This window comes from Cynoglossus semilaevis, chromosome 11 (assembly GCF_000523025.1).
Source record: "Cynoglossus semilaevis isolate Cse_v1.0 chromosome 11, Cse_v1.0, whole genome shotgun sequence".
In the NCBI taxonomy this organism is placed as follows: Eukaryota; Metazoa; Chordata; class Actinopteri; order Pleuronectiformes; family Cynoglossidae; genus Cynoglossus; species Cynoglossus semilaevis.
Genome location: NC_024317.1, coordinates 19,012,891 through 19,038,824, shown reverse-complemented (window position 1 = coordinate 19,038,824; position 25,934 = coordinate 19,012,891). Strand labels below are relative to the sequence as shown.

The 25,934-nt window shown below is 39.5% G+C and overlaps 1 protein-coding gene and 1 long non-coding RNA gene across 5 annotated transcripts in view; one reads left to right on the top strand and one right to left on the bottom strand.

Moving 5' to 3' along the window:
- The window catches only part of tox2 (TOX high mobility group box family member 2), a 123,084-nt gene that overhangs the window by 62,056 nt on the left and 35,094 nt on the right, over positions 1-25,934 (top strand). For all 4 annotated transcript variants that reach the window (XM_025059913.1, XM_008321134.3, XM_008321133.3 and 1 more), the window contains exon 4: positions 10,784-11,068. In XM_025059913.1, the coding sequence (XP_024915681.1) occupies positions 10,784-11,068 (285 nt within the window). The remainder of the gene's footprint in view (positions 1-10,783; positions 11,069-25,934) is intronic.
- On the bottom strand, positions 145-19,934 carry LOC112487711 (uncharacterized). The gene is made up of 2 exons (XR_003051055.1): positions 18,927-19,934; positions 145-1,677 (listed from the first exon to the last, which is right to left on the bottom strand). It is a non-coding gene; the product is annotated as an uncharacterized LOC112487711 (long non-coding RNA).

Genomic DNA, 25,934 nt, shown 5'->3' with positions numbered 1-25,934 from the left:
CCCACAAGCTCTTCTTTTTATTGATTCTCCCACGTTAGGTCTTGCCCTTAACTTATGGCCACCGTTGCCAAACCCTGGTCTGCTCCACTTGTCACCTCACTGGGTCGAACTCATTTCCCTGCATTTCCTTTTTTACTCCAGGACTTTTTTTTCTTCTTCTCGGCCACAACTTGCACTGCTTTCCATCTGCTTTCCTCCACTCTTTACTACCCCTACTTTTGCACATTTGCCCCAAATCCTACTCCACAATTCCCCCCTCAAACCCTTTTCACCCCCGCCCTCTGGTTCTTTTTCCAACTCTTTTGTGGAAATGAAAACAAAGTGGAGGCTGCCAAAATATTTCTATAGCTGTTCGCTGACGAAGCGCGGGGAGGAGAGAAAGCAAAAAGACGTGCAGGCATATTTGTCGGGGCAGCAGAAAGATGGAAAATTGCCCCCTTGCACCGCTGCACTCTCTTACACTGCTTTAAAAGCCCACTGTTTGAAATTCTCCTCTGGCATGGCACAAATGCACCGCCTGTATATTTGTGTAAGACTCATGCTCTGCCAAGCTGTCCGTCCCCCTGTTGGCCCAGGTGATCAGATGAAACTAATGGCCGACTTAATGTGTTTGTCTACGTCTCTCACCCCTGTTGGTAGGATAAGGGGAAGCCACACATACGCTGCTGCTTTTCAGAGTTTCTACAAATCAGATAACGTATTAGGACAAGTTGATATGCAGTTCGTTGTTCCCACTCCACCTTACTTCAAATAAATGTTAGAAAGAATTTCTAAAAACCATGTATTACCATCCATCCATCCATCCATTTTCACCTGCTTATCCGTTACCAGGTCGCGGGGGCAGCAGTCGCCACCCAAATCACATTGCACCGTACCAACCCCCCCCTCACTAAACATTTTCCCAGCTGCTCATTCTCACCTGCTGTGGTTGAGGTTAATAAGCTATGATTGAAATCATTAAGTTATACAGTAGTTTAATTATGAGTAAATTGATGTGTTTAATTAGGACTCTTACCTGCTAATACTCATAATCATAATAATAATACTACGCTGCGGTCGTGTTTTGACATATGTGAAGAGTTTGTTTTTCAAATATACCACGCGTTCTGATCATTTACACTGCTGCAATATATATATATAAAATACGATTAAACATCGTGAGAAAAAAATGAACTCAAATACACTGCTGAAATGTACCGCCTGCCTCAAAATGTCTTGGCAGTTCATGCAGTAGAAGTGAAGCCAGTCTATGAAAATAACCATCATCTAAAAATGTCATCTCTAATGTTAGTCTGCCAGAAGGAGACGACGGCCATTTCTGTGTCACGGCGCCGTTGTTGACGATGTGACCAGTTTAACTGCACTTGTCGGGACCAACCTGACAGACAGACAGACAGACGGACAGACAGACAGACAGACTCACCTCTGTCTCAGTGGACAGTACACGGTGGAAGCTGGACACTTTGGTACGGACTCCACGTGGAGTTGTATGGAAGAGCTGCAGTGGAAGACAGGGAGGTTCATTGACACTGAAGAGCCGTCTCCTCCACTCCTCTCCTCACTTCTCCTCTTCCCACCAGCCTCTTATTAACAATGGCACCAGGAGTACGAGGGTCCAGATGTTAGGCTCCTGCTCCCACCAGCTGTGCCAGCCTCCAATGTACAGGCTCATTGACTCTGAAGCAGAGAGGAGAGACACTTAAGAACAAGCTGACTTCACAAACACACACACACACACACACACAGAGCTGTCAGTCTCGTACAGTAGGCCTTTGTTTTATAATAGCACACAAGAGAAGAACAAAATGTTTTTAATGGCAGTTATGTTTACTTGAAATGCTTACAGATATATTTTTCACACACACACACACATACGCACATGCACATTCATTACCAGTAAACATCCACTTATACACCATCCTTGCCCTGGTTTACAGTCTACAGGTTACTTGTGGGTGACAGAATCTGAACAATCGTCAGAATAATACACGTTTGTTCAAATGACTGCACCATCAGCTCTGCCTTTGTTATTTTCCAACGCCGTTCGTCAGTACAGATCCATCAACCCTTTATTGTGCTGCTTTTTTTTTCGCCAGCACACTTGTTCTTTTTGTCATTCGCACACAGACAAACATCATTGTCCACATGCTAATAGTGATTTTCAAAATAAAAGCGCAGAGGAATTAAAACAACGGGCTTGACTGGCGGTTGTTTTTGGTCTCGCTGGATTTGTTGGCAGCTCCTCTTCTGTTTATGTTGGTTTGATGGTGTGTGTGTATGAAAAAAGGCATCATTTTGTGGGAGACATGGTTGCTCTAAACAGAAGAGACAGAAGAGAGTGGAAATAATACTGCTGTTGTAACACTGTAATCTTAGATTCATCCTGTCAGGCAATAAGTTTGATTATGGTCCTCAATTGAAATGTTGGACTTACAAACACACTCTCTCTCTCGCGCCCGTGAAGTTTGATTATGGTCCTCAATTGAAATGTTGGACTTACAAACACACTCTCTCTCTCTCGTGCGTGCGCTCACACAGCCAACCCCGTCTCCTGCAGCCATATCAACATCAGCATCACAATCATTCTAGAAGCCTATTGGGAAACCTGAGATATCTTGTGCCCCTGTGGTTTGTTTTCCGACCGCATTAGTGGAGATCACAGTTGAGTTTTCACTAACAGCGGGCAGCATCTGCATATCATTACTACCACAAGGTCCTGAACTCTTCCTGTGCACATGGAGCCAACCAGCCAAAGGTAATGTCAATAGGTTATTATTCAGTAATCCACCTTGAAAAATAACAAACTCGATATTTTCCACTACGTTCCGTTACCTAAGTCTTTTCATTGCGCAGATATGTTGATAAGTTTTACCCAGCAGTTTAAAAATAAATCAAGCAGGTAAAGGTAATTGTTTACTCTAAGTTTCCCATAGGTGTGTATACAATTAGCAGTTAGTTTTGTCTTGTAATTCTTATTTCAACACGATTTAAATGCATTCCATATCATGTACACTCCATACCATACCTCTTTGGGTATGCAAGCTGTCACTAGGGGGTGCACAAAATAAAAATGTGATGATGGTTTGTAGTGTTTTTCTAAGCAGGATTTTTCCACACAACAAAAAGTGTATAAAAGCATTTCCTTTGTAAAACTAAACTATAAAGACTTCTTTAAAGATCGCAAATAAAATGCGACCAAAAACAAAAAGCTAACATTTAGTCCGTTTAGCACTGGACTCTGGCGTGACCTATGGTCTAATCTGTGTGTTCTGGTGATGGACACACCCACTGTCTGTTGGGATTGGCCATAGCATTTTGAAAATGTCACCGATAATTTTCATGTCTTGTCATGAAAGTGCAAGGCATAAGACAATTAAATGATTGAAGAAGAAAAAATCTTTATGATAACGTGAAGACCCCGACAGCCGGACAGCAGTTCAGGTCTGCTTGGGAACTTGCATCACTTGCAACGTAGACGGCAGCATACAGTACAAGAGACAGACGAAATCAGAAGAGCCAGCGGAGGTTGTGTTTATTATTTGATAAAATCCTCCTTTATAACCTCAGCATGTTGTGCAATAGCTCTGGCTCTCCTTCAACTCTGCGGTGTGCCACTTTAAATTAGTCTCTCTGTATCAGAGGGCCTGCCCCGCATTCGCAAAACGCATTAGTACGACACTCGGAGCCTGATACAGGCCCAGGGTTAGAGACAAATTATATAATTTCTGTCATCCAATCAAATCACACTCACCCATTGACCCACCGGATGAGTCAAACGCATAATGAAATATGACATGGCACAAAAGCCCTGATTCTAATCTGCTCTGACATGCGATCAGATGAGGGTGACCTCCTGACCTTGACTGACGAGTGAGACGAGCAGGGGAGAGAGAATACACAGGGGAGAAGAGAGGAAAGGATGAATGATTTTTAAAAAATGTTTTAGTTAGGGAAGGTTGGGTTTGTTTCTTTATGATTAATTGTAATTAATTGCAATTCGTAATTTATCATGATGAATCATGATAAATCAACCAAACATAAACCAAAACAACAACAACAAAAATTCTGTATACTACAGGAACACTACGACCAATAACAGCATACAGATGTTGGTGTTTCCCACCAGTTTTTCAACCAATCAGAAGGCAGAATTAACATTAAAAAAAATGTTGCTTAATTGAATTGGTTGGACTGTAAAATATCAAGCGTTTCAAAACTTTCCGTATTTGTCTTCAACAAAATGAATCAGTCAACAGCCCCTCCCAAACCATGTGACCACTGGTGTCAGTCAGCTTGTCAGTTGATTCTGCTTTGACATGAGCCGATATCTGACCTGAAGTTGAAGAGTCTACAAACACATGCTGGGAGTTGAGGTGCTTTGGTGAAACAAAAACATTTTCTTTCAATGTGTGTAAATGACCACATGTCTATTTCAACAATACATGAATAGACAGTAGAACTATTGGATATACAGCACAGTAGGTGTCATTCTGCCCACATGTTTGAATACAATTATCATTTTAAACTGATTAATTAAAAACAAATCATAAATGTGACAAACACTTTAATTATTACAGCCCAATTTCTTTCCATTGTGGCCAGAAGAGATACAATAAAAACAAGTGGATTTTCAAAGGGAGCACAATTTTAATCTATCTGACATTTGAACATCTCGTTCATTCACTGAACAGTAACTCAGTACAGAGGGCTGGAGCATTCCTTCTCCACCCCCAGCCCTACCATCACCACCCGTTTAATGATTCCCAAACAGCAACATAGTGACAGATAAATAATGCAGCTGTGCTGTTTTAGTGGGAGATGAGATGACGGAGATGTGGGCTGCTGGTGGTGATCGCTTGGTGTCGTAGTGGTGGACCAGAACTGTTTGGGCACTGCACAGGGAATAGGGCAGGCTGGGGTTGGGTCAGCCAGGGGGGAGGAAGAGGGGAGGTATGGTGTAGGGTGGCTGTAACTGGATCTCTGACCCTCTGCCCTCCCCCTCCTTCTCTAGACTGAAGGCTTTGTGGCGTGTTGATACTCTCTGACATGATATTGTAGCAGAAGAGCTGCTCTGGCTTTAATTAAGCAAGAGGTTGATGGAAAGAAATGGGTAGATAACGGGAGAGAGAGAGAGAGAGAGAGAGAGAAGGAGGGGGGGAAGTATTTGAAACGAACAGTCCAATCACAATAAAGGGCAGAGAACTCCGTGGGTTTAGATTAGAAAGTGTGTTTGGAGCGTCACAGCTGTTCTCTGCTGTTTACACAATAATGGGATCATATTAGATCTGAAGGAGATCGGTGGTCTTCTACTTTTTCCCCAGACTGATACCACAAACTATAAACTTCACAATTATTTTGGTCAATGTCAGGATTATTTAACTCATTATTTTATTATTATTATTATTATTATATCACATAAACAACAGCAAATGTACATTTTTCCTTTTCTGTTAAACTGAACCTGTACTGTACACAACTGAAAGCATCATTTTCAAATATTGCGAGGAAAAACAATAGTTTACGTGTATAAAATCAGTATTGTTGTGTACTTTCAGAATCCCTTAAAAAGAAAATACTAAAATATAAAATGTATAAAACATATAAACTATACATAAAACAACATAAATATAATGTGAATGAAAAATATAAAAGAAATGAAAAAAAATAGAAATGTACTACCAACACTCATGGTCCCATTTAGAGCACTACTGCAACATACTGAACTATTTATATTAGCCAGGCAACATAACAATATAAATGTGATATATTTTTGCATCTAATGAAAAACTATTCAAATATTTTGTGCAATTTTGACTTAAAACATTCTTTGCCTTCATTTGTCCATAAACCAGGTTAATTCAAAGTATTGTATACAAAATTAGGAGAAAAAAGATATCGTTGCCCTATGCAGTCCCTTTGGAGACCCCTTAGGGTTTGCGAACCTCCAGTTGAAGACCTCTGTTCGGTAGACATTGAAACCAAAGGGAAAATGTGGTAAAATTCTTCACTTCTTCTGCATAAACCTTTCCTGGCTTCTCTTCAGTGTGCTGCGCTCCGCACAATGGACACAGGAGGTATTTGAAGAAGCGCCGGGATGAAGTGTGTGAGTGTGCGTGTGTTCCTGTTCGTGTGTGCGCGGAGGGATTTTAAGCATAAATCACCAAAGTGACAAAGCTCTCCATCAGGCAGATAAGTGGATGTTAGAGGTGAAGAAGATCTGTCATTGTCTGTCTCTGAGCTGTCAGTCCCGCCTTCACCTCCTGGAACCCACGCTAACTTGGTTTGACTCCAAACTCCAGACACATCCGTGTGGCTCACAAGCAACATGTGCCACATAACCTGCGGGCGGGTTATTTGCGGGATGACATGTTCACAGCACATGGGCTGTGCTGTCAAGGCAATGCACTGAATGATCGACTAATGGTTCTTAAAGTTGACAGAAATATAACCTTAAACCTAACTTACTCAGGCTGTAGAATATCAGTATTTCACTGACATGATGATGATGTAATGTTTTTTCCCAAACAGTTCAGGAAGTACAATTTGGTGAGATATAAAAAAACTAAATCAGCAAATATATGTACTGACTTTTAGTATATAAAATATTAAAACTTATGTGTTTTTATATGTTGTGTTCTAAAATGATCCATATATAAATATAAAAGAGCCATTTGGTATATGATATATATTATTTAGTTGCACTTTTTCAATCAATTCCTCAATGTTTGGCGTGTCAGCAACACTGATGTACAAATCCAGTAGGTGGCAGTAATGCACCTAAAGTTCATTTGCTAGCCAGAAGCTCAATGCGATACATGTTGCGGTAAAGCCCAGAGCTAACGTTAGCTACGACCGTCCAGGGACATTGTATGGCCAGAATAGACCAGATGATGGGTTTAAGAGCCAAGGAAATCCTCATGTTGTTGAATATATAACATCCCCTTGGTTTTCACTAATCTGTAAATGCAGTGGACAGGCGGAAAATCAAAGATGAATATGGATGAAAAATGAAATGTTTTGTCGCTTGACCCTAGAGTCAGTCATCCACCCAAATACATTTGAGCTGATAAACTATTGCTATTTTATGAAATGTTAAGAATTTTAATTCTATGCCACACTATACTACCATGCCTTGTACTGCATCTGTTTTACTGCGGTAAAAAAAAAAAAACCTTACAAAAGTGTGTGCATTCACTACCCTGCTCTACATCAAACCAAAACATTATTTCTCATTAACTACGTTGTGTTCCAACAACAGATTTCTGCAGGTTTCAGAACAATTTTCTAATGAGAAGACTGCACAGATAATGAGCCATTAGCCTCAGTCAATATCGTCTCCAGACGGCCTTGAATACTCAGTTACAGAAAGGAGGGGAAAAAAATGAAAAGGGAAAAAAAAAAACCCTGGAAAGCTCCCAATCGATGTTATTTTCTCTCCCAGTCTCAGACCAACTGTCTGTTCATCTGTTTCTTTCAAATGAAAGGTGTGCAGCTATGTAACACTAACAGCACAGGGAGATTTGTCTCTTAATTAAAATGTTACAGATTGTGTTTCACTGGCTGTTCAGACAGAACATACTGCATATTGGAAATAGCGTTGAGTACAGTGTGTGGTATTGATCAGCGGAGGAGGAAAATAAAGGATTTTTACAGTGAGAAAATAGAACCTGGGCGTAATGTAGCCTCTGGTCAGACTACTGCAAGCCCACTAGGAGGAGTACGTCATAAAAGGGAAAAATGAGTAGAGGAGGCTTTTGTTTGAAATGCCAATTCCTTAGCAGGACACACACCGGTCCATGCCATCCATCAAATACAATGGCTTTGTTTGGATTGTACTTTTAAAGGAGAAAAGAGTATACATTAGCCACTGGTGTACATGTGCTTCTGTACATGCAATCTCATTCTGAATAGAGGCGTATGAATAATTTATCTCCCACAATCCAACTGGGAACGTCCTTGGTATTTACATTTTATCATCAAGGGCAGTGGATGAAGCTTCACAGCGACGGAACACACGACACACACTCACTCTTCGTCCCGTTGCACAACGGATCAGAACTGGAAAAATGTTTTCTCAGCTTGCAATAATGTATGAAGTGAGCAAAGGTTTTCATGAACAGGCGACGTGAGGATGAGGAGGATAGTGATGAGGGAGGCGATGAAGATAACAATAACAGTGATATTGGTGATGATGAAGACAGTGATGTTGAAAGGGATAAAGAAAACTGATGATGATGATGATGATAATGGTTATGAAAACAATATTTAATAACGAAGATGATAATGTAGAGCATAATTTTAAAAAACGATATCGCTAATGACAATGATATCGCTAATGATAACAACATTGATGATAATGACAATGATGATAATTATCATATATATCATGGTTTTGATAACAATAAGGGCAATAATAATGATAAGGACGATAATGATGATGATGATGGTGATGATAACAATGTTGCTGATGATATGAAAATGATGCTGCTAATATAAGTGATCGATGATAACCATGATGAGGGTGACTGAAAATTATCACAATAACAGTGATGAGGATTATGATGAAAAATACAATAACAATAATGATGATGGTCATGTTAATCATAATGTAATTTATGATTTAATTTATGCTAATATGATATGCTTATGCGAGTATGCTAATGCTAATGCCCAGTATAATATTAATGGTAGTGACAGTGATAATGGTGATAATCATGATGTTGGTGACAAGTGTGATGACAATGATAAAGATGGTGATGATGAGGAGGAGGAAATGTGATGACAATGATAAAGATGGTGATGGTGATGATGAGGAGGAGGAAGATGGTAATGATGGTGATGGTGTTAATGATGATGAAGAGGGCGATGATGATGACAATAAAGATGGTATTGATGTTGATGAAGATGGTAATGATGATGAAGATGGTTATGATAATGGTGATGGTGATAGGCTTGATGAAGATGATGATGGCCATGATAGCAGTGATGGTGGCTAAGCAGATGCAGGTTTAAAATTACCCGGTGGTCAGCCCCAGAGGTAAAGAAGGATGACAGCGACACACAGGGACCCGGCTCAACACAATGGCCCCAATGTTTACAACAGACAATTTAGTTTCCTTCCAACAATTATGAGGGAAATTGAATCTCAGGAAATGTTGGTTTTCTTGTCCATTAGACCAAACAATAACACAATCCCCTACGGGTTTATAAAAACATCTGTCTTCAAAGGAGGGGCCGGCAAATTATTATCAACCGGCTCGCAGGCTGTATCGGGACGAGTAAATCAAACTGACGCAATCACATTTTTCCTCTTTATCATTTGGAGAAACATCATGTAGCGAGATAAAAGTACCATGTTCATGCTGAGTCTACAACTTTGCTTCACAATAAAAATTGCTAAGGTAATTCCTTCTGGTTAATTTAAAGGCAAATGAAATTTCTCTTATTCTTATTTATCGTCTCAGATTCACACAAAGGGACCTTTGATATGTTAAAACCGCTGCATGGGGAAAAAAGAAAACTAATTTTGCTGCTTAACATTTTAACTAACAAGCAGATTTTCTTTTATTATTAATATTATTTAAGATGAAACAGTCAAACTATTATGTCACTCATCTCACCACTGCACCATAAACTGACATTTAGACCCAAACAAGGCTGCAGGAAACAAGTCAACAATTTGTCCTGCTTCCTTTCCTCTTTCCTTGTACCCCTCCCCCACTCCCTTATTTTTTCCAAAGTATCTGTTTGAGAGATAAATGACCACTCGGCTGCCGAGGATGACAGTCTACACAAAGATGATATTGAATTGATTTGAGAAATGTTGCCGTAGTGACTGTTTGATGTATACTGCCAGACATGAATCATAAAAATTCTATTAAAAAACCCTTGAATGGCTGACACCAGAATATTATTTGTGATGATTAATTTGACTCAGTCATTACAATGGGAGTCAAGTTGGAGCATCTCAGACAAAATTGCTTTTCATAGCCCGGTGCAATTTCTCTGCCATTATTTTTTTCCTTGTCTTTTCTTCTCTTTTTGTTCCTTGCCGAACCCAGATCTGGTTCAAGTCACCGTGTCAGTGTGACAGGCAACCGATGCTGAGGCGCCTGATTTTGCTAATTTCAGATCAGATTAGTTTGCATTTACTTTTTGTTTCTGAAATGAGATGTTTGAACCAAAGTGACACCCACTCTTAGCAAGTGACAAAATAAAAGATTAGAAGATTAAACAATGACAATTTAATGCACTGCGAAACACTAAATGTTGGTTCATTTTTAATAATTTTAGATTTAGTTGGCAAATAAAAAAACTATTGTTTTGAAAATCTTAGATAAAATAAATTTGATGACATACAAAAGCAGAAGAAATTTTGCATTGTGTCAAGGCTAATTCAAGATCTTACTCCTTTTCTATGAAAAATTAGCTGGTACAGCTACCACTGTTGACAAAACCAATGCTCTGTGAGAAACACAGTTGGTCAATGCTCTTATATGTTTTTAATATTATTATTAAAAAGTAATCATGAAGCTGCAGTGTTACCTGATGTACAGCATGCAACTACCCCAGAAAACAGGGCCCTGCTTTAACAGTCATCAGTCAGCAGATTTGTTCCTTTATATTCCAGTTTAATTTGTAGTGTCAGTTTGCTCTTAACTAAATGAATTTATTTTTATTTGTGTTGGTCTTTGTAAAGTACTAGATCTGTTTTCAGGACACTGTGATCTCAATGAATGTGATTGTATAATTTTGTTTTTCTTGCTTCTCTCGTTTCACTCAGAGCTACACAGGTCAGACTGGTGGCAGCGGGGGAGGTGGAGGAGGAGGAGGAGGAGGTGGAAACGGAGCCGGGGACGAAGACTATGAGATTCCCCCCATCACTCCACCCAACCACCCGGAGCCTCCTCTTCTCCACCTGATGGAGCACGACTCTACAGGCTACCTCTGCCACTCGCTGTCACACAATGGGCTCATCAACCCGTATTCCTACCCAGAGCTGCCCACACTGATGATGTCCAACATGTTGGCACAGGACGGTCACCTGGTCTCCAGCCAAATGCCCTCGGTGAGTCGAGAGAATGGAAATGTGAAGCTCAAAGTGTCAATGAATATTTCATCAGTTATGGACAAAAACATATTAAACAAATTACGCTGAAGCTTCTCTTCCAAGGACTCAAGAATGAACACAGAAGAATTCTCAAATTTACCCATAAGCCCCAGAAATTGATTTGGTTTTTATGTAGAAAATGGAAGCTCTGAAACCAACTTAAATAACACTACACTGTTTAAAATGATGGAGAAAAAAAGCACTGTGTTCAAATTTAACAGCATCACAACCATCAGCCCAGCAAGCGTCAGTCTGTTGGTCCAGCTCTGACACAAGAATACAGACTGATCACTGCCTCCACACATCAGCACTTCCACACCTCATATTTGCATTCAGAAAAACTGCAGGACACTGAGGGAATTTCTTTTGATGTATATCAAGCTCACACACACACACACAAGGGTTTCGGTTGTGTTTCGCAGGCCCTTCCATTTGTCTTCTTAATCCTACTACAGTCTAGTAAGGTGATTATTTTAAGCTAGCTAAGCCTAGCTATTGCTAAATAAAGTCCAAATAGCTTTTTTTAAGCACAAATAGCAAACTGCAAAAGCATCACTTTGTACAGTAGACTTGGAGTGCCTGGGCTGCGACAGTCCAGCCTGCGGTCCACATCTCTCACAATGTGTTGTCTTATGTCAACATAGCGAGGACCTGTTTCCTGCTGCGTTAATAAATTAGCCTAGCCATGTGAAGATGATGCCAAATAATGATTATATAATAATAATCTTAGTAAAGAACACCGACCATGGAATGTGAACTTGACAGAGGGGAGCAAAAATGTGCCCTCAAAACAGCAACGTTTGTTACTTCAGTTCCAAAATGAATAAAACGTTTAGATAAAAGAAAAATTAATATAGGGTAATAATGGGTTTTCTCTTTAAATACTTGAATTGAAATGATTTTTTGATTACATTATTCATCACTATGTTTAAGTTTTCTGGTCATTTATTTGATGTTGAACTGAACATGTAGCTGCCAACATGAACGCGATTTTTTTTCTTCTGAAGGTCAGTTTTCCAGCGCTTCATATTTTACTCCACATTAACTGTGACATCAACAGATGCTGGAGTCGCTGCTCTCGACAGCTGTGTCTCTCGGCTAAATTAATTACTATTACACAGTCTATAACGTAGCGTCTGTCTATTATATGTAACCGTTTTCCGTCAGATGTCTTATATGGATTAACAAGTCATACTACAGTATGATCAAATATTAAATACACTGATGCACTTCAAGGTAAAGTAGGATGTATTCTAATGTCAGCAGCAGAGATGAGAGAAATAAAAAGTCATCCTACAACTGATATGGATCATAATAAAGATCTGAAATATAAACACACCAATACATTTATAACGTCACATGTCATTTATCTCCTTATATACAGTTCACACACAGGTCGTGACCTTTCACATTGGAGACAGTGGTTTATTGGCCAGCCTTTGGCTCGAAATATTCGTTCCTGCTGCACACAGAACCACACCCAGTAGTTCTAATAGATTGAACAGCGCTGGGGCATGTGATAAAAATGCATGAGATTTACAATGATCAGCTGGCCCGTGTTCAACCAAACCAGAGACGCAGAGAAATCTGCTGACAACTGCTGCCGATGACGACCGGACTTTGACGGATGAGGTGGTGAATTTAATTTCGGGCGCGGAGATGAAAAAGTTAAATATATTAAAATAAGCGCTCGCTATGTTTTTCCTTGTAAAATAATCCTGGATGTTGACGTTGGAAGGTGCTTTGATATTTCAACCTTTGGCTAAGAGCGGCCACTCTGGGATGTAGCAGCTCTTTTTTTTTCCAACACTTACAGCAAACTCAGAAAATTCTAAATCCAATAGTCACTGCAGCGAAAACTGCCAAAGCGTAGCAGCACTTCATTTGTACCGCCAGTGGAGTGTCTATTAAAATGGGTGCCTCACCTTGACACAGTCTGCTGAGCAAAGTAATTAAGCAAACTCCGCGGTTCAAACAGGAGACGGTATCGTTATGAATACCTCACTTGACACGGACAGATAAAAAAACAAAAAAACAAGAGATAACTGAATTTTTAGACTAGTTTTTATGTGTCGTATTAGGTACAAGTGGCCTCTGCCCAGGCCGACGCTGCTCCCGCATGTTGTTGTTGACATTGTCCCGTAAGTGTGAGTGTGTGTGTGTGTGTGTGTGTCTCCACCATAAACAATATCTGTGCTGTTGAAATAGATCCACTACATCTGGAGGTCAGGCCTTATATTCAATCTTGAGCACATTGAAGGAAAAAAAAATCCATTAGGGTTCATCTTTCCTGCATCAGCCATTCTATTGTGGTGCTGCAGTGAGATCTGTTTTCATCAGGCAGATTCAATACGTGAGGTGGGCAATGAAAAGCGTGCAATAGGGTTGGATGAAAGGGGGGTGGGAGTGGAAGGAGAGGGGGGTGGGTGAGAGCCAAGCAGGGAAGGAGGGAGGAGGGGGAAAAATTGCAAAGAGGTAACTCTTATTCAAAGTGAGTGTATACCTGCAGGTTTTTTTTCTCTAGCTCCTGGATATTTTTATTAGATATTTTAGAGATAATTCACTTGAGTTGAATCAGATTATTCAGCTTCAATGAAAGGTTGAGAGCCGGGGTTTATTGTTATTATGCTGGGGGTTTTTTTCTTTAAGCCTGTCCCTACGTGATGCAGATGTGAGGACATTTGTAGAGCACTCCACAGCAGCTGCAGCAGTATATACACTGAACACACTAAATAAACATGGCGTGCTATTATACCACAGGAGAAATTTAGAGAGAATCAGTTTTCACTGGCAGCAGTTGAGCTCTGCTCTGAGGATGATGAAGGTCGATTAAATGACACAATGAGACACAATCAGTGGAACAAATAATTTAAATAAGGACTGGAGAAATAGGAATTATGGAAATAATTGGAAACATTTAATCCAATAATCAATGACCATGACAAGTCGTTGTATTGGTTTAAGTGTACTGTTGTCATTTCTTTCTGAACCTTTTACAGCTGCAGGTCAGAGAAGTTTTCTACCTGTAGTATTTAAACATATTTTTAAGGCTTCTTTTCTTACTTTTACCGTAAGCCCATTCACTCACACATTCACACAGCTCTTCTTGCATCATTTATTCCCAGGGACACAAGGGCATGTAGACGAGCAGGGCAACAGATCCCATCTCTGATTGATGAATGAGGAACATCTTTAGTTTTTCATTCTGCCTCTCTGTAATTCCCCTCCCTCTTTTTCCTCCCTCTCTCTCCCTCATCTATCCCATCTCCCCTTCTCACTCTCTTCCAATCTTTCATTCTTCTCCCTTTTTTCACTCTCTCCACATCTTTCATTCACACACTCTCTCTCTCTACCACCCCCTCTCCTTCTTGTCTTTTTTCTTCCTCCCCCTCTCTCCCTGTCTCTACATGCCCCTCTGTGTAATGCCCCCTCTGTCATAGCATCTACATGTTCCAATGAACATTGGACATTTAATAGCCCTGATCAGGTTGCATTGATCGTCTCAACAAAAAGATACACAACTCCACTCAGGACACACACACGTGCAGAGTGAACTCATTGTTATAAACACTAAAATGTGCCTAAAGGTAAAAATGTTTACATATGAATTGAAAGACAGGAGGGGCTGTGTATCTGTAGACAGTCCAGTCTCTGTCAAGTTGCCTGTTATTCTCTCAGGTGTTATTTCTGCAGGAATACGCGATGAGTATCAGCCCAAAGGTGGGTCACGGTCGGAGCTGTGAAAAAAACCCTCACACATCCAGCAGATTTAATTCATATTCAAATTCATCGCCCAAAACGTAGGAATTTCCTCACGGGCTCTTTATCTTCTCTCCTGTCGAGGTTAATTATCCAGCATTAATCCTGCCCTGATTGTCATGTTAATACGATTGGTCGCCACTGTTTTCTTTTTCTTCTTCCTTTATGTTTCTGTCGCTCGGTTTTAAGTGCTGCTGGCAGGTGCTCACTCTTCAGGCCGGTGTGAATGAAATATGAGCTTCGACGTCAACTGAACTTGTCACAGAGCAGCGTTGGTGAATCGAAAGGTTGAGAGCAGAGGTGTGTGTGTGTGTGTGTGTGCGTTAATGCCATCTCTCACAGGGGAGGCCAGTTATCACACACTGTACTGTCCGACTGCTGGTTTTCATAGAAATGTTGGAGACTAAACAAGTTCTTAAAATAAAACTTGTGTTGGTTTCTGAGAAAACTGCTGACATAACACAGAGGTCTAAAAATATATAATACACCTGGAGTCAGTGTGTACATTATTATTGTTTTATATTTCAATTAAATATGTGAATAATATATAATCCAACTTTTTTTTTACTTTTGCTCTGAGAGATATTCTATGTCTCTGCTTGAGGAATTAAAACAATTTTTAACTTTTTTCACTTGAAGGATCTTAAATTTGGTATTTTTAAAGTTATTATTTTTTAAGTCAGCTAAGAAAAAATGATAAGGAATTTGCAGAGTTTTTCTTAACTTCATACTTCAACAAGCAAATGCTTTCATGACGTAAAACTGAATGCCGTAATCACGACAATTAAAGTGTAACGCTCAGTTAGATTGAAATAACAAAAACAGAATGAAGGTCAGAATGAAGTGTTTATCCAGTATTTCTGCCTATATACTGCTGCTCAAATACTCAGTCAGTACACACTACAGAAAAGGAGTTTTTGTTTCACAAAGCACCTCAAGTTCAAAATACCAACTCAACTGTTCGCAGAAGCTTCAACTTCAGGTCGGATGCGTCAAATCAACCTCACTGAGCGCAGGGCATTAAGTAAGTCGACGACGGACAAACTGACCGTGGACTGATTAATATTGATGAGGCTTTGAAAGCAACGCTCAACGTTTTTCAAGTTAACGTTAAGATGCACAGCAATGACTAAAAACCACCAATTCCTTGAAGCTAAATTTAAAGTTTAGCCACATATAAAAATAAATGTTAAACACATACTTATTTATATTATATTAATATACATATCTATTGTTTTGTTCCAGCATTATACTGATTATTTTTGTCATATTAAGAAATGTTAATTTATCTCAATTATGCGTTGTTTCATTGTGATAAATTAATATTACAATGAATGTGTACTATTTTTATATTTACAATGTGCATGATGTATTACATTTTACTATTTAAGCATGCTGATTTATTTAGATTTATCGTGATTAAACACAGCTTTTTGCAGTCACAATTCATTATGATTAATCTACAGCTACACTATGATTAATCTGATATAAAATTTTATTTTTTCATCAATTGGCAGCCCTAGTAATTTGATTTTGAATTTTAAAGATTCCTTTATATTATCACTGCATCTAGGAATTGTCATAAAAAAAATCACAATCTGCAGGCATCTCCACTTCTTTTAGGTGATTATTTATTTTCAAATTGTCCCTTTTTCCCCCCCCCCCCCCCCCCCCCCCCCCATTCTATAAATGAACCATCACAGCCATAAATCACTGGACAAACAGAGATGGCAGCAAACCCTGAAAGGTTTGGAGATTTATGTAACACATTCATGTTTTCCACTTCCTCATTTTAGTACTCCGCTGGTATAGCCTAGCTAATAAAAGGTCCTATTAATATTTCCTGTTGCTAAGCAACGGCTGCCAGCAAGTAATAGCATTCTGTGGAAAAATAGATGACCGATAAGGAAAAATTCAATTCTTTTCACATCTCCTGGGAAAAAGTGCCTTATTTCTCCAGCAATGTGATATGAAACTGTAGTTGTATATTAAAAAATATCTTAAAAGAAATATAGGTTATTTTACGGATTCATCACTTCGGGATCTATTTATGTGAGCTCTCTTTTTCCACCTCCACCTCGGTGAAGTCAATTATAATGAGATTAGTCTAATCAGAGGATAAAGTGCCGACTTAAATTCTTTCTTTTTAATCAGAAACTTTAAAGGGATGGTGTTTAATAACATACTCTGAACTTTAAAGAGCTCAGTGCTGTGAGACAAATTGCATTTCATTTCTTTTTTTTATTTTATTATTGCAGGTGTCGTTTTAATTCTATACAAACACAAGCTCAAGTAGCACAGAGTGCTGGTGCAAAACCCATTTCTAATAACACTGTTCGTCGCTGCCGTCGCCGGTGATGGAGGAGGATCTTCTTTTCTGCACTGACAATTTTTCAATTTAGATAATTTATCACATCGTATTTTCAAAACAACCGCGCATAAAAGATGCCACTTCACATGCACATGCACACACACACACACACATGCACACACACACACATGTACACACGTGTCGTCGTCGTCCTCCTCCATAATGTAGATTTGATCATCTGTGTTATTCACACAGGCTAAAAGAAACAAAGGCAGACTCATCTGCTGCAGATATGGCCAGTGTTATGAAGCAGATACATAGATAAGAGATTTCATATTACACTTAGCCACAGGCCCCCGCTGAGATTTATCATGCCATGAAATCGTGTCCATATTGCACTGTGGCCCTATCTCAACCATCCATCAGCTGATTCTGCTTTCAACACAACCACCACCACCAGGAGTCAGTTTTGCCCTTGTGACAGTGAAGGGAAGTCGCAGGTCTTCACAGAATTTGGGGACTCTTCCCTGCTGTGCTGCAAACATAAGGCTGCCAATCTGCCTAGTTGTGTGCACAAGAGTGGCTTTAAACCAGTGAGATTCACACATGTATTTAAGAAAGACAGTCTGTCTGATAGGATTATTGCAGTATTGGTATATTTCTCAATCCTCCTACTTGCTATCATTCGTTTCTTCCAAGGACTTCCAAAACTATTGTCATGATCCAAATTACTTTTAATCCCGCCAGTTTTTTGACGCTCAACTAAGTCATGTACTTTCTGTGATTTGTTCGACTATGTAGATTTCAGGAAGTAATGAAGTTCAGAGGGCAGGTACCAACATGGATTGAGGGGGGAAAAAATAATCAGCAATAATCCCTGCCAGATGGTTCTCTCAACATCTGTCAGTTTAAACTGAGTTACTGCTGCAGAGTCACTCAATCCCAAAATGAGAGTGCTCCTTTACTGCACATTATATGGCTTTATTTTTATTCTATATAACTACAACCAAGAGAACACAAACGACAAGAACAGTGCTACAGTCCTAACTCATGAAGCAGCATTGACAAAAAAACAAAACAAAAAAAACCACAAAGAATTATGGGACATTTTCCCACTGAATCCACTCTATTCTGCAACAGTTCTGAAGTTATTCTGGACAATATCCAGAATATTATTTCTCACTTTGGCACAAGGTAAAGGAAATAAAAAGAAAATATATTAAATATTAATATTATAACAAATAAATGAATTTGACCTTCTGCTTGCCCACTACTTTGGGAACAACATATATTTTTGAACCTTTTAATGTGGAAACAAACTCAGTTTTGTGTAAACCTTGAATTTGCAACAAGCAAAGCTTATTATTATAAACACATGAGAAATTAAATTTGAAATAAAACACAGCAGTGGTATTAATTTCTAATTTCTACTTCATTTTTAATGTCAATCCATTTTCACAGGCCAACAACCAAAATTAATAATAATTTCCTTCAATGAAAACAATGACTTTTTCAGTAAAACGAGGCAACTGTGCACTAGGCTCCACGGTAGGAGAGACCTGCTTTTTCATGGTTTGACAGCCCGGAAAATGTCTCAAGTTTCCTTGCAGCATCTTAGTGTTCCACAGGCACAACTTGGTTTTAAAAGCCCTCACCGCAGCGTACATTTCCGCTAAAACGTGGCCCCGCCCTTGAAGCTACAGGTTGAGCATATCGAGATGATGCAGTGATAAACTGTAAACTCACCTGCGCTGCGTGGTCCTGCCCACCAGTCCACTCCTTTGACCGCCGTTAGTCCCACAGGTGTAGTTATTTTCCCGTGTTTGTGCCATGCATTGGTTTTCGTTCCAGAAGTTCCGCACAGACTCGAGTCCACTCCATGTGTGAAGATTGACAGCTGGCCAGTATCAGACGTGTCGCTGCTCTCACGTACAGCAAGGGAGAATGCGATAAAATATTTTCCTATTTTCCACCAGCCACGGTGTTTCCCCTCAGGCACGCATTTTAAAATGATTGCTTTTAATCCGGACACACAATGTTTCAAACTTTGACCACGCACTTTTTTGACAAACTCTTGACCAGAGCTGGACTGGTCACTGCTGCCACAGTAAAAGTAGTCTTTACAGCAGCCTCAGTTTGTGGTTTTGTTTTTGTGAACACAGTTAACTGCGACACCTGACTTCTCCTCTACCTTCTGTAGTTTGCTCTTTAAAGTACGTCCTAACGCGCCAAATCACTAGCAAAGCATTCTGGGATTTGTAGTATTAGTGGTATATGCGCTGTATACTGGCGGGCTAGCTATAAAACACGATCGATAAGTTTCACCTACTACAGTTTGACAGCATGTGTTCGTCTGTTCCTTACGAACCCAGTCCAGGAATTTTCCAGAAAACAACTTACAAACATTGCATACACCTTAAATCATTTCTTTCTTTAATTTCTATGTTATTATAAGTTGTATTACAGCTTCAGGAAAGTGTTGAATTTAGCTTGTTAGGATTTTGGTATTTTCTAAAGGATTAGCTTTAAATGACAACAACACTTTACTGGCCCATAAAACTGTGTGCAGTATTTGCAGGCAGTATAATATATCTAACAGATGACACTGCTGTCAGGTCCATAGAGCACAATAAATCTGGGAGAAGAACCAGTGTTAGAGTGTCTTTTCTTTATAGTAAGTGTAGGTCATATGTAACTGGAAACAAAAAAGTTGGTATAAGATTTCAAAACAAAACCCTTTATTTCCTAGAAAATTAGTTTGTTTTTGAAAAGTTGGTATAAGATTTCAAAACAAAGATAAAAAAAAACCTTTATTTCCTAGAAAATTTTTTTTTTTTTTTTTTGCAAAATGTCCAAGTTGAAACCACAGTTAGTAAGTAAGTAAGTAATTAGTAATTAGTAAGTTTTTGCAAAATGTCCAAGTTGAAACCACAAAGTCATTACTGCATGCTTCAAAAAACAAACTTGAAATTTAGGTTGTTGGTGAGGAAATTTGTGCGCGGTGCCACTTCTTGGTTTCTTTGAATCATATTTCTGAATAATCAGACATTAATGTAGCATTTGACACATTTACCGATTGCTGGTCTCCACCCACCCGTTTTCTATAAATGGAAACTTGTTATGATAATCAAAATAACAATGCAGTTCAATTTTACATTCAAGCCCTTTTTTCTGACCCTAACACTTTAATTTGGTGTAATTAGTGAAATAAAGTCCAATATCCAGGTTGTTGTAGTTCATATTCTGATGCACTGATGTGGTACAAGATATTGTTTAATGCTCAGAGCTAAAAGAATGTGGTAAATATAGTTCCCGCCTGTGTGAACTTTTGCTCTGACAGGTTTTGGACGAACATGCAAATCTCCCTGTCATGTCCTCATATAGCACATATGGAGTGTGACGTGCGGCGCTGCCTTTCATTTGCATGTTCTCCCTTGTTTTTGTGTTCATTACTTCTGCATCTCTCTCTCTCTCCTTCCCTCCGTGTTTTTGTTGTGCAAGCACGGGCACACCCCCACAAATACACACATAGACACAAAGTGTGTTTGACACCGGAGTCAGGAGTCTCATTAGTGGGAGCAGAGAATCCTTGCCTTCTGCTGTCAAGACCGTGTGTCCCCACCGCTCCTCACAACCGTCTCCTGCATGTCATGTCAGACGAGGCTGTGATTCTGTGATGCTGTGATGCTGTGCTTTGTGAGGTGAGCTCAGAGAGAGAGAGAAAGAAAGACACGCCCGGGCACCGAGAGTGAGCGGGAGAGACAGAATTACAGAGAGAGAGAATAAAGAGTGAAGAACCAGAGAGAGGGAAGGAGAGAACAGTAGGGTGAGATAAATGGAGGGGGAGAGAGTGAAAGCAAATAAAAGCAAAGTAGGTTCTGACATTAGCAGTAATGAGGAACATGGAGGACAGTGCCAAGGGGAACATCATGACATTACGATCTGCAAATCAAGCACAGCCTGGTTGTTGCCTTGTTCAGGACAGTTCAGTACTTTGAAAACCTCATCACCGTCTATTTCCAGCTTCAAATATGTTATTATAAATAATGATGTTATTATTTTAATAATGGTAATAATATTTTATTTATTCCATCTTACCCAGGTTGGGCCTATTGAGATCTCTTTTCAAAGGGAGACCTGGCCAGGACAGCAGCAACACAATCACAACGCTACAATTTGAACAATACAGAGAATTTTCCTATAGATGTTGATCTCTCTTTTAAATACGCTACAATTTGAACAATACAGAGAATGTTCCTATAGATGTTGATCTCTCTTTTAGACAAATCACAGACAAATCTGTGCGTTTTGTTTTTTCTACCTGAGGTTGGTTTCACGTGTCAGGAGCTGGAAACCTAAAGGTTTTACTATGAGAAAACTCCAAAAAACATTCCTGGATGTCTCTTTTTCTCAAATATCGTTTTGTTTTCACTCCTCTCCTGTGTGTTTTCTTTCATTCAGTCTGACATTAACATCCTCAGTGTATGAAAATATCAACTCTGTCGTCATGGACCGTGGTCGGCTTTGAGCATCGCAGCGTCTTAGTCCATTTCTGCTTCACGGTTACATTAGCCACTGGAATAGATTGCTTTTTTCTCTCTTTTGAAGTCTGCGTTGAGACTCATAATTGTTTCCCCATGCTGCGGCTTTTGCGAGGCATTGCTGTTTTTCTGCCAGATTAATTGCTTGATCACAGTTCAGTGCAAGAGCAAGTGTTAACGTTTTACTTTTTTTTTAAAGAACCTGGTTTTTTTGTTTTTCTCTTTTTTTTTCAGTCCTTGCCAAGATAATAAACAAAATGTGGTTGTAATAAAGTCATTGCTAAACTCAGCAGGCAGAGACGGCACCTGGATCTCATTTTTGTAATACATCTGAATCAAAGTACCCTTGTCTTGTAGGGTTATATAAGAACTAAATGGTGTAATTTAGTAAGACAAAAATAGCATTAAAAAAACAACAACTCAAATCTACCAGCTTAATAATTTTATATTCATTTTTTGTTTTTTACCACAGTGCCCTTTTAATGTCATGGAGGCGGGGCTTACAGGCCATTCTTGCAGTCACATATCGACCCACTATTAACACTCACATTCACACCTATGGTCCATTTAGAGTAAACCTTTGACCAAACCCTGTATGTTTTTGGACTATGGGAGATGCTAACGTTAGCATGTGTGAGAAAACCTGCACACAAGGAGAGTGGGCAAGAGCGCTAACCACTCTTCCACCATGTTGCCTACTAACTGCTGACCACAAATGATTTGTAAGATTCAAACCTTGCCTATGCAACTCTATTTAAATGAACCGTGCTGCCCAACAGTCTCTGGTGGCCGTTGTCTGAATCTCCTCTTCATAATGCAGCAGCTATTTCCTGGACTTCAGGCAGGCCAGTCAAGTACACTGTCTACAAAGTATTATTATTTTAATTTTAAGCCTGAATACCTGATGTTGTCATGCTGAAATATCCAATGAGTTCCTAGAAAAGTGATCACCTTGATGGGAGCAAAGAAAATCGGAATGAATAAAACGCAGCGTTTATTAAATTCCTAGCTCACTCACATTTTCTTCCCACTTTGCATCTGTGTGAAGTCGCGAGTAGACAGAAGCCCCTTAAGTAGCCCGTGATTCATAATTCCTCTCTCTTATTAATTCTCCTCAGCTTGTGTAAATGACCCTCCTGGGCATATGTAATCTTGATAGGGCAGAGATATGGATGAAGGGACAAAGGGGAGAGAGACACAGAGAGGGAGAGAGAGAGTGTGGAGGAGAGGGGAGGAGGAGGAGGCAGGGTGAGGAGTCGGCGCTCTTTGAGGAAGGGAGTTGTTAGCACTTTGCCCTCAGGGTGAATGAGGAGTAGCTTTGAGGGTTGTGTGAACCCCGGCTCGACTCCCCACCTAAAGGAGTGTTTACCGCCGTGTTGCGCGGCGGCGGCGCTTTTGAAGGATCAGTCTTGAAACGCGCCTCTAATTAAAGCTGTCATGGCTGGGTGCCTGCGGGGATAATGTTCTATTATTATAGTCATTTGTTTCAATTAAACGCTGGCTGATTTTACAATAGCAGCCGTGAACCTGTGTGAGTGAGCCATCACTCTAAACAAGATGGTTCCAGTCAGGCTGGGAGCAGAGAGAGGGAAAGTCTTAGCGCAGCGGAGAGTGTACGGCGTGTATATTTAAGGGACGGGAAGAACGGCAGAACAGCAGCAGGTTAATACTGTGTATATTAACTGAGAATTCATATGGTAGTAGTTTGTCAAAACACAACAAGGAGATGATTCCATTCTTTACCACTGAGTTACCGTATTATGAAGCTGTAAATAGCTCTTATTTAAACAGATGCTCTCTGGTTTAATCTGCCCGAGGACGAAGCATGGTTAGTTGTTAGCTGAAACCCTCCTCTCCCTCATCAAGCTGTATGTAGTGGTCTCTCCTCTCCTCTCCTCCCCCCGTCATCTCTGTGCGCTGATGGTCAAATCCCCTTAGCTAAATCAAATGGCGCGGGCCAATTGTAGCGTCCGTGAAACCATTTCAAAGGTAAGGTCAACAGGAGCAGAGGAACAATGGCTTTGTGATATTCCATCTCACACAGTGTGCTACACGTAATTGGAAAGCCTTTGTTATTTGACTCCCATTTGACTACGATGTACAAGATGTGAATACAAACACGACAGGCGTGACGGTGGCAGGAAAAACACACATCGGTTTCCTGGCTTCACATCACTTGAAAGAATCAGACAGTCATCAAAAAATAACATTATTTAAGCTGGGCTTTGATAACAATTCTAATTACTTTTAATCGCATCATGTTTTAGATTAATTAATTGCATCATGCTAGGAATTCAGTCTAAAAATTAGTTCGCAAAAAATGTAAACAAATAAGGTGTATTTGACAGCTATGTTCCCATTTATTATAGTTTATGCTAATGCTAAGTGCTAATACTCTTGTTTGTTACCTCCTCCATTGTGGAGGAGTGGTTGTCAGAGTTATTGATGTCAGCCCAAATGAGCTCTGAACTCAGCTCTGCCCACTGGTTTCACAGATTCAGAGTGCTAAGGTGATACGACTCATCTTTGCTCTGGTGTCCTGACATTTCACCATACCCATCAAACAGAAGTTACCCTACTGAACATGTCGCTTTAGCACTGAGCTCATCTGAGCTCTGCTGCAGGTTTAGCCTCACCCAAAATGCTGTCAAGATACCAGCAGGACTAGCTAGTGCTGATAAACATCTCAACTTTCGTGTGACCCAGTTCCGGAATATTTGTTATTTATAAACCGTATTAACTTGCAATATTCTGGTGTTTACATTAACTTGAACTGAATTTTCACATCTTCCCACCAACTTGAGATTTCACTTTTCACTTCCTCTTTCCATCCCTCTTCCTTTTCTTCCTTTGCCTACATATGTTAAACTTTATTCTCCTGGGCTTTAGCACAAACAACTACATCACTGGAGGTCAAACGCAACTAAGATCATTCCCAGGAGAACTCCGCATCCAGGTTAAAAAATAATCCCAATGCTTAAATGTAGGCTAACACAATTCTGGAGCTGGGAGTGAGGTTTGAATTTGTTTCAAACTGAAAACACTGTCTCAATCAACAACTCAATCCTCTCATACAGTACAGTACACACACCGCACTCACTTGTCCTGCCAGTTGAATGATACCATTAGGAATTAGCATATAGTACCTATGGCAACCGCCAACCTTTCGTTTCGTAATATTTGTTCAGCCATCTGCTGCTGGCTTTATTTAGCTCAAGCTTTATGGATCTTGATGATAACTTCCCGATTGTTTGGTCTCCAAAGAGGAACTAACACTACAGAAATATTTAACAAGCGGACATGGGATCAGATGGGAAGGAAGTGAATGAAAGCAAAAACAGTATTTTGAGTATTTTCGGTCACATGTTGCTTGACTTTAGTTTCTGTTATTCACATCAGTCAAGGTTTAGCTCATTTATGAAATGTTTGGTTTCATCGTCTAAAAATATGAAGGGAAGTCAGAAAAGTTCTAAGACAGATGTTATAATTTCAGAAAGTACCTGATTTGAATGAAACAACATGTTAATGTTAGCATATGTTAGCTTCTCCAGCTTTGATACATGTCATCATTTTATCTCATACACCTGTGTTATTTTTTATTTTAACTTTTTTTAAATGGCAAAATAATAAGCAAATTTGAAATCAGAGCAAACAGCAACATTGTTAAGTAAACCTGAGCAGAAATTTGTTCAAGTTTGTTTTTCATATCGTTTTTTGTCTATTCTCAAAAGTGAAAATACATTAAAAAGGAATTGTTGTACTTAGGTTCCCTAAATTGTAGAAAGTAATGCTTTTTACTCATCATCTTTCATCTGTTTAAACAAAGAAAACACACCCGTAAGGCAAACTAATTGAAGAAAGAATGTTTTCCATCTTCACCATACTGTAGATGTCAATAGTACAATACTGAAGGGAGATTGTTTACAGATGTTATTTATACAGCAGCCATATTATGGAGTAAACAACTGAACAGGGTCCAGGCATCACAGCACAGAAATATACATAAAGAATTCTATGACAACATCTGCTCTGACACCTCAGTGAACTTCAGTGGAGACTGAGGGGATTTATTTGGCACCGATGCAAATCACATGTAGTGTACTTTGATAATGTGCTTGATGAAGGGGCAAAAGGGCAACTTACAGTTAACATTTTTTGTACTTGTTATGCATAAATAAAATCCATATAAGGTTTGGGTTAAAAGGTCACAATA